This window comes from Anarhichas minor, unplaced genomic scaffold (assembly GCF_050575085.1).
Source record: "Anarhichas minor isolate MPS153535 unplaced genomic scaffold, ASM5057508v1 ptg000136l, whole genome shotgun sequence".
Taxonomy (NCBI): Eukaryota; Metazoa; Chordata; class Actinopteri; order Perciformes; family Anarhichadidae; genus Anarhichas; species Anarhichas minor.
Genome location: NW_027466582.1, coordinates 7,166,613 through 7,176,762, shown reverse-complemented (window position 1 = coordinate 7,176,762; position 10,150 = coordinate 7,166,613). Strand labels below are relative to the sequence as shown.

Sequence of the window (10,150 nt, the reverse complement as noted above, 5' to 3'; positions counted from 1 at the left end):
TCTCTTATTAGATTCTCCTGACTCACTACTGTCACCAACTGGTAGAAAAAAATACTTTCAAAAGCAGGATGTCCCATTCACAGATACAGGCTCCAGGCTATATTTTTGAATAAATCTATTACAGCCTGATAGTCAGAATGAATTGCTTTTTTGAATTAGTAATCATTTATTTTCCTTCATTCTTCCATCACTTAACATGTCTGGATGGCTTAACTCTGCAACAGGTCTGCATAAATTAGGATATATGATGTGGGAGTGCACACATAAAAGGGAATTGCACACTCTAAATAGGTCAGAATAATCATTCACTGATCAATACAAAAGCATGTTGTCCTTGTACACAAAATAAAGTGAAGCTTTACTCTGAAATGACAATGTCTAACCATGTGGTGATTTGATTCCTCTGAAAGCAATGTATGTCAGCTATAATGAGGAGAGCAACATTAGAGAGCAACATTAGGCTATCATATATATTTTAAAATCACAATACTCTCATTATTCTGGAATGTTATAGCATTTATTTGACCAAACATCTGATAGAGTATTTGTGTGATATGCTGTTCAATATGTATCCAGTAAAAAAAACAAAGGGTTATGAATAAAGATACGGTAGTGGGCGCCTAGACTGCACGTATTCAAACATGACACTAGTGACTGGTGGTGGGCTGTTACCTATTTAGAGCTAACGTTAGCCAGTCACATCTGTCAGCTGGAGGAACAGTAACGCTGTGACTAAATCTATGCTGTCCTGGGCTGAACTTTAGTCAAGGTGGCTGATGTTAACTGTCTGCATGCCACACATGTTAAGGATTTTAATTCTGTTCACTTCATGGTAAGTAATCAGTGCTGACGCCAATCAACGTTGGCAGCCAGGGGGATTCTCGTTGAGCAAGTCAGTCAGCTAGCTAACGTTAGCATACTTTGCTACTAGCATAGCCGAATAGCTATGGCTCTGAATAATGAGTTAATGTTCTTATGTATTGATAGGCGTGAATGTATGTCTAAACCTACTCGGAATCAAGGGAAAGTAAAGAGTAACCTAAGCTATCACGGGAGGACAAATTAACGTGGGATGAAAACCTTTAAAAGCTAGCATTGCTAACGTTAGCGTTCATTTTATTTACATGCAACTGTCATGATTTGGGATTTCTGTCCCGGTGTATTATAAGACGTTAACTATCGTGCATTAAATTACTTACTTGGCACGGGTCAGGTTAAACATTAACGACCGGTACTTCCCGTGTTTTGATGACAACAACATGCATGAGTGCATCGGCTAATTTTTGGAATACAAACTTGCACAGGCCAAAGACAATCCAGCCGTTTTCCTGATTTTTGGACCGCCGCTGGAGACTCTTATTCGGGGCTGAAGTGCCACCCATCTTCCTGCCTCTGTGAATCTGGAAGAACATCGCCGCCTTGTGACAAGCATCCAGCATGACAGGTGGGCAACCCCGAACTATTAAAACACCTGTACTCTGTCTGAAGGCATCATGTACGGCCCTCCAAAACTTTAATATGGACAGTGCAGAAGAAGTGGGCTGCTGAGGACATTACAGCTAGTTTGAGCTGCTTCACCAAATCCACAATAGATAATGTACTGATTGTGGAAGCTTTGTATCAGTGTCCCAGGTGTGTGTGTGTGTTGTGTGTGTGAATTTGCACAGACATCTCTCACCAGACATTTTGCCTTTGTTGGTATCTCTGCTGATGGCTACATTCCTTGAACCTCAAGCCCACTGACTGAATGGCTGTCCCACAGTGCCCCTCTCTCTCTCCCAGCCTCTCTCCACCCTCCTCTCCCTGTGTCTCCCTGCCTCTCTTTGGGTGGATAGTGAGGTCCATTGTGTTAGTGAGATGTTTATTAATGAGAGAGGTGCACACAGAGAGCAGAGCTGCTGTTGAAGGACTAATCGCTAATCTCTTTGTTAATACGGTCAATCTGCCTATGTACTGACATCAATTACTAAGAAGCCTCGAGACAGGGACATGCAAGTTGGCGTTCAGAAAGGACTCAAAGGGATTTGGGAGTTTGTTCCAGTGTGAAACTTTAAAAAGAATTTGGAGATGGCTTTTCTGTTTAGGCTTGACTAAGGGAGTGTATGTTTTGCGTGTGCATGTGTCTTAATGTTTATTGCAGCCAAAGAGTTGTGGATGCATGTGAGTTGGTAAACTTTGCATTTAGCTTATCTATCAAGGAATTGCGAATTTGACGGCGGTGAGTTTTTTGTGAGTATTGGTCGGCTTACTTTTCAAACTTTTTTTTGTTAAATTATAGCCATAGAATTAAGGATTTTCAGCGTGTTGCTTATAGTTTTGCATGTTTGTTTTTGGCTTTGGTTAGGAGTTTTTCTGATCCTGTAAAAGGAGTAGTGTCTGTGTGTGTTGGTGGGCTGTTGCGTGTCTGTTTGCCTGCCATGCCCTTGCCTGCGCCCGATGTCCCGGCCTCTCAGAGGCTGGCACTGGATTGTCGTACCCTACTGGACCATCGCGTTGGCAAGGGTAAGTGACACAACAACACCACCTCCTCTGTTCTCCCTCTGGCTCCTTCTCTGTTTCTGAACGGATCATTATTTCACAGAAAAGTTGCTTTCTTCCTCATGGTTCCATGATGTTATGCAAAAATATGTCGAGCCGCAAAAAGGAAAGTAGCGATTGGGTTTGACTTGCTGTCTTGTAAAAATTGATTTCACATATTTCATAGTTTGTAGAGGGTACTTGAACACTTGAATAGGCCAACAGAAGAAACACTGGCTGTGATTGGTACTTGGCACAGGTTGCTGTAAAAGAGTGATTTTTAAGGAAAGTTTCAGTCTGGGTCTTAATGTTTACTGATTGATAAAATCTTAAATGCTCTCCGTTGGGTAAGAGATGCTTAGTGATCCACTGGGAATATTGCTGATCAGCAACCGGAATATCTGGCATGCGAGAACGAAGCAACACAAAGCTTGATTGAAAAGGATTAGGATTAATATTCTAGCAATGCAATATCTTACAAGATCCTTGTAAAAACAGGAAATTCACATAAAGTGTAGAGATGAATAGACCTGCTCTAAGCAGCGGATGATGGTATCGTACAGTAAGAGGATGCAGACTAAAGACGAACCGCTCAACTGAGAGCAATTCGCCACCATCTTTAATTCAATTAAGCAATCCTGATGTGGTCCTCTGTCCGGGTCCTGTGACAGCGGAGAACTTTTGTTGATTGCAAAAACCCAGCTTTATGAGGGAACTTCACTTTCTCACATCGTACGAGCCAGTTCTATCTTAGATTGTTTCCAAATCATCTTTTTAAATGACGAGTCTTAAAAAAAATTCATGCAATGTTTTCTATAAACTGATGTCTGGAATAATGGAAAAAAGGTGAATGAAAAAAAGCTAAGTCGGCATAGATTTTATTTCAAGCTCTCATCCATGCGATTACAATGACGCTGCAGTATCATCGGGTTTGTGTTAGTAGTAGTGGATGATATTTAACAGTTTTACATGAAAAATAAGCAGTAAACGTGGTTATATAATCACTCAGACATTTTGGTATTCGGCTAGACAATGGAAGGAAACGTGACAGAAAGTTGCATCAGCAGAGAAGGAAAAACTGAAAGTAAATAAAGCAGGAGGCATGATGATGATGATGAGGAGGGAAAAGAGTGACGCTGCCACGGCGTGGATGGAGGAGAAGGAGACTGCGTGGGTGGCAGGTCTTCTCCCTGTCGATCCCTGTAGTGCATATTTCTGTCATATTCTCACCCCACCCGCCCCCATTTCTCCCGTTTCTTTCCCTGCGACTGAGAAAATGGTTAGAAGCGAGGTGGGTGTGTTTCTGTGTGTGTGTGTGCGCCATCATGTGAAATCTGCCCCCCCCCCCCCCCCTTCAGAAGGAGCGCTGTTGCAGAAGACAAACGGGAAAATCCAAGGTCATCACGGCACGCTTCTCTCTGACGTTGCCTTTCAGCCCCCTGTGTGTGTGTGTGTGTCTGTCTGTCTGTCTGCCTGCACGGCGGGGAGAGTGTGTGTAATTCAGTGCATCGAGCCAGGCTCTGCACCAATCACGGTGCGCATTTTAGCTCCAAGCGCACACGTGCAGGCGTTTATACCAGAGTGAGCGGTCGGTGTGTGTGTGTGTGTGTTTTCAGTGCTTCTTGGCACAGTAGTGTCTCTGTATGACTGGAGCTGCATTGAGAAAACACAAGCGTCTGTAGTGAGGGACTCTCAACATCACGATCGATGTACGGTAAGAATTACAACCGCTCTTCCACTTTGTGTTTGTGAGCGTGTGTGTGTGTGTGTGTGTGTGTGTGTGTGTGTGTGTGTGTGTGTGTGTGTGTGTGTGTGTGTGTGTGTGTGTGTGTAATGTGAAGCAGCCAGCGTTCAGCCAGTTTTCCTACATTCTACAAATGCGTTTCCTCATAGCTGATGGACCGCAGATGTCCCCACAGTGTAACGTCTCCTGAAGGCGCATTATGGGAACCTGGACTCTTGTGAAGATACCGCTCTATTAAATTAGGAGACACCGCTTTTGAAGATGTTTATATTTGGTAATGAGATACTTATTTTTTTTTACTCAAATAGTTTCCTTCTGTCATATTCGAGGTGGTAACGTTTTGTCTTGTAACACATTCAGCCAAATGTTGTAGTTATCTGTACGGTGGACTTTGAGACATTGTCATGAGTGTATAGATTTCTTGTAAGCCTCTCGTTTTTTATGATTCTTCAATATTTTACGTAGCACATGTTAACTCCATGTTTGAAAACAGGAAACGTAGTCTACGTGCTGTTAAAGGGACGGTGGTACTTTTCTGTGAAACTTTGAGATCATGAAGAAATCCCCCTTTTGGTGTTAGCGTTTGTTTACTGTCGCTCTGCTGTTACTGGGGCATGTTGATAAACGGTTCATTGATTAGCACTAATTACAAATGTAGTCGGCTCTGCTTTGAGTTTGCGGACTATTGATGGAAAAAGAAAAAGGCTTTGGTTAGAAGGCTGATGAATACGGACACTGCGTACCAGAAGAACAAGCTGAGTTAGGCTTCGCTGTGCAGCGCGCTGGTGAGCTGCTGTATGGAAACGGTTCTCTGGGCTCGAGTCCCTCGTAGCCCGGTTTCACCGCCTGTTTGACTGTGATTCACAGTGTGTCTGATTTGGCCTTGTGCCATGAGGATTTGTTGGCAGCCTGGTCTGTGCATCAGTATGTTGGTCGCATTATAACAGCCATGTTTGCTTCCACCCTCGGCAAAGTGTGTGCACAGTGTGCATGCGTGTCTATAGCCTGAAGATACATTCTGAGGTCTGTCTGTGTGTGTGTGGGGGTGGGGGTGGGGGTAGATTGATGTTGTGGTTATATACGCAACACATTTGAATACTTGTCCTTATCTGCATGCCCTAGTGACAAAAATGTCTTCCTCTTTGTCACGCTTTTTTAAACGCTATTAGCCTCTCCTCCACAGTACTCGCCCCCTCTCCTCAGCTGCTGTACAGCTCTCTCTCAAACTCATTGAGCGACAGCTAATGTGCATATTGGTTTGGCAGTTGAATCCGCCGGGCTCATTATCTAAATATGTTCGTACGCTCTCCTCGCCTCTTGTCCTGTTCTCTCTGCGTATATAGGTCTGGTGTGTGTGCTTTGCATTTTACTGCGTGAATCTACGGTTTAAGGATGTTTTTTTTGTTTTGCTGCTGTAAAAATAGCAGGACTTGGTCTGTCTCCCCCCCCCCCCCCCCCCCCCCCCCCACACACTCTTATGTAATAACACTCCTGAAGGGCAACATGCATTCTGACCGTCATGAGAAGTGTCATGCATTATGCACAGGTGTACATACACAGCGTGCAGGTGGCTATATAGTGCTTAAAACCAGCGCTTTGCATGACCGAGGTGAAGGTGAGGTTTAAATGTGTATTGACGCTTGTGTCACGCTCTCTCACAGCCACACACACACACACACACACACACACACACAGATCCAAAGTGTGTTTGATATTCTCCTTGCAGGACTATATTTACTCTCTCTTGTCAGCCACGGGACTTTAGATACAACAGAGCTGCTTCGGGACAGCAGGTGCAGATACGATACTGCAAGATGCGCCGGGCTATTCGTCACTCACTTCCTTCTGTGTGTGTAGTTTGAATATTATATTCCTCTAGATAAATTAATTTTGTCCGAGGTATTAATGAGCAAATGTGGTGTGCTATTGTCCACGGCCGATAGGTGCAGCAGTACTGCAATTATCACTTGAACGTGTTTGTGCGAGTGTGTGGAGGATATTTCTATTTATTTTTATAGTATCGTGCACAAACATGTCTCACTTCCTCTCTCTATCTCTTGCTTACCCTAATGTGGACATGTTAAGCTGACATCCTGGGGGAAATGGAGAGTGTAATCTGTTAATGTACCAGCCCGTTGTTACAGGGATAAATATAGCGTTGTGATTGGCTGGGCTCCTTGCTGGGGTGATTTGAGGGGCTGGAGACCCCTCTGCACATGTGTACACATTATGCACACGTTAATTCATTCTGCATGGATGTGTAGCTTAACATCGCCAATCAGGTAAACGAGTAAGATGCGTCACACGGGCCAAAGTTCCCCACGTCTGGTGCACCAGGCTGCAGAGATGTCCTCCTACCAACAACTAGTAATTCATCGCTCCGTGCATGTGTGTGTGTGTGTGTGTGTGTGTGTGTCTGTGTGTGTCTGTGTGTGTGTGTGTGTGCGTGGGTTTAATGTGTCAGTGTGTTTGGAGCCACTTGGTGTCCAGCCCCTAAATGTGTTGTCAGCTCGCCATGCAGAGTGGGTGGATGTCGTGAGACCCCCTGTGTGTGTGTGTGTGTGTGTGTGTGTGCTTTTCACCGCTGTCGTCCAAATTCTTGTCCACCCACCTTGCTGATCTCTCTTAGCTGTTTCCACACTAACCCACCATTATCAACACCAGAAACACACTCTTTGTTTTTCACACAAACTCAACACAACTCTGAAGCTGTACAGTGTTCTCTCGGTGAGGCAGCTGGAGTCATTTCCAATAGAAATGACTCCAAAGAAAAATAGGTTTTTCGACTGTTGCTTGGATATTTTGATGAAAAAAAAAGAATACGTTTATTGATAATGACAATAATCATTAGTTGCAGTCCAATAGTGACTAGCACGTACCACTTTGAGCAACATCAGCTGGTTTTCATCAAGCCTCTGAAAAGTTAGAAACTACTTTTCTGCTTTAAGATTGATTGGCTTTTGTCAAAACTGTTCAAATGTATAGTTATAATATTTATTATATAACTGTGCGTGCAGTTGGCCTATGCCAGCTGGTCTAAAAACAAATAAGCAATAGCAGCAACTTTAAAGTCATAAAGAATAAGTGGCTAGGAATAGAACCCGCCTGTAACCAATTGTAATGGAAAATGTGTTTGCTTGCAGTGCACCACAGGAGTGGAAATAACATGTAAACTGCTACACCCACTGAGCTGTTAAAATGATTGTGGAGCGCTACTGTTTTCCCCGTGTGTGTACAAAATAAATAAATAAAAAGTATATGCAATCCCTCTTCTCCTCCCAAAAATCTCTCCCCTGTCTACAGCAGTGCTGACAGAGAGGACGGATCTGTGCTGGACAGAGACGATGCAATAAGTAGCACTAATCTGTGACTCATTCGGTGCATCACAATCCTCCTCCCCCGTCACACCTCCATCTCTCTTTCTCTCTCTTTAGCTGCCTGTGTCTCTGTCACTCTCTTTGTCCTCAACCCTTTCCACTCGTGGGACCCGCTGCATTTTCATTAAATCCTCTGCGACTCCTACACTCGGGCCCGGGGCCAATACAGCAAGGATGAGAGAAGGTGGTAGAGGGAAGGTTTGGTGGGTTGCAGCAGGAAGGGACAACGGGAGGGAGGGAGGGGTGCAGAAGAGGCCTCATTAGTGTTTGAAGTGATGGAGGAGAGAGAGGGGCAGCACTATGAATAGACACCCGGCTGTCAGAGATAAGCCTGAGCACCAGCAGAGCGCCTGCTGTGGAGTTCAGCAGAACTTTTAGAGAGCACACCGAGGCCTTTAAACAGGGGTTCAGGGCCTAAAGATTCCTTTTTTCTCCATTAAGAGGCTTTTCAAGGAGATGTTGTCCTGTACTGACTGCCCTCCTCCCAGGTGTAGGTCACTAACACACCAGGAGGCTAGTGAATGCAGGGACGTGGCTCAGGAGGTAGAGCGGGCCCGCCAGGGTCGGCGATTCAAACCTCCTGTCCACATGTCGAAGTGTCCTTGGGCAGCACTCCAAAGTGTATCACGTTGCATGGTAGCTTGCTTGCCATCGGTGTGAACGGATGAATGAGATGCAAATTGTAAAGGGCTTTGTATAAAAAGCTGTTATTCAAGGCAGCCATTTAATCTTTATTGCCTCAGTGCTTTGCTGTAAAAGATGGTCTCCATACATACTGTACCTACAGGGCTAACCAATCGTGTTTTAAAGCCACATTGTCCTTTGTTTGAAATAATGAAGTGTGACAGAGAACATGTTGGTTTCATGGCAGTCACATTGTTATTGTAATCCTCCTTAAAGATTTAACAAAGTTGAGAATGAACCAATGTATTAAACTTATTAAGTATCCTTATTTAAATCATCACCTTAGTGAAATTCACACAACATATCTATGAATGAATGAATGGCCATTCAGGCAATATAAGATGGCGCTAAACCAACAATTGTTTTGATGATCGATTTATTGTTGAAGTCAATTTTCAAACAAAAATGGCAAAAAGGAAATTGTGATTTCAGCCTCTAGGAAGTCGTGATGACTTTTTTTTTTTTTTTTACTATTTTCTGACATTTTATAGACAATAGAAAGTTGATGATGGGATTTCAAGTGTTTTGGGTATAAATTAGTTTAATTTGTTCTATATATTCTGGTTGTGCATCAGATGGAAATCTACTGTATTGCAGTGGGAACTTGGTTGTCTTGTGAAGCGGTGTTATAGCTGAGCTCAGCTCATCCATTTGTATTAGTGAGTTGGGCACGCGGCGGCTTATTGCCTCCGTTATCTGTTTGAAATGTGCACAGTTGGTTTGTTTTAATATTGAGAAAAAGATTTTTTTGGGGTGATTTTTAGGACGTGTAGCACAGTTGACAGCTGGTTTGGGCAAACTAATCTCTGTATGATGCCGGCTGTCTCACAGTGTGGACAGAGTTTTCCCTGGCTTTGTTGGTTGGTTGAGTTCTTTACACTAAATGCACCTACATGTCTACATCTACTGTATGTCGTATACAGCACACTGTGAGGCGGGGGGGGCAATTGGGCAGCTGGCAATTTTGTTAATATCCGGTCAGTATGCACTCAGAATGGGGTTTTAGTGCCATGTCAGCAAGAAATGCTTCAATCTGTGTAACAGCAAAAACGAATAATGAAATATTTTTCCTTTGGGAGAAGAGAGGGAAGGGAACTGATGTTCGGGGGGAGGAAGGGGAGAAAATATGTATTTTATAGCGGATTGTTTTGCTCGTCTTACATACATTACACTTCTACTGTCTCTATCTGAAGTGTCATGTTACCAAACCAGCCATTAGAAGTGACTGCATTGCTTTCAGCAGAATGACCTACTTTCTGTCATTAGTGTCTTTTGTGACTCCTAAATTCATTTATCCTTGTTTGGTGTCAGCAGGGAGATAATAGTTATTATGCAGAGCTGCATAAAGTGTTAAATTATGTTAAATGGTGTTTTTAGAGGTTATATCTCTTCTTCTTTTTTTTTTTTTTTTGTGCTTTCTTCGTTCTTCTTTGGACCCCTTATGACTCACCACTGCTGAATTTCTTCAACCAATCACAATCCAGCCCTCTCTTTGCTGCCTAGCTTGCTTTTCTCCGCAAAGTCAGAGAAATCAATCTTCAGTGTGTTGCACTTTTCTACTCAAGGCTGTCTTGGTGTGTGTGTGTGTGTGTGTGTGCGTGTGTGTGTGTTTGTGTGTGTGTGTGTGTGAGGGATCATCTGAGTCTGTAATCTTGTGACCACATTCTTTCCATATCTGACTACCTTCACTTTGTCCGTGTGATGTTTTTAATCTTGGACCCAGTGGTTTGAATGATGGCATCGCGCCATGACACTGGTGATTGTAATCCAACATTTGGCAGCTTTTTGTATTGTTGCAGGGTACTAAATGACTCTGCAGTTTGCAATG

General features: G+C 43.5%; 1 protein-coding gene across 1 annotated transcript in view; it reads left to right on the top strand.

Annotated features, from left to right (window-relative positions):
• The first annotated feature begins 670 nt into the window (after positions 1 to 670).
• The window catches only part of efr3bb (EFR3 homolog Bb (S. cerevisiae)), a 29,659-nt gene continuing 20,179 nt past the window's right edge, over positions 671 to 10,150 (top strand). The window contains exons 1-2 of the mRNA XM_076083823.1: positions 671 to 832; positions 1,305 to 1,444. Coding sequence (XP_075939938.1) covers positions 1,438 to 1,444 — 7 coding nt within the window. The 5' untranslated portion in view covers positions 671 to 832; positions 1,305 to 1,437. The remainder of the gene's footprint in view (positions 833 to 1,304; positions 1,445 to 10,150) is intronic.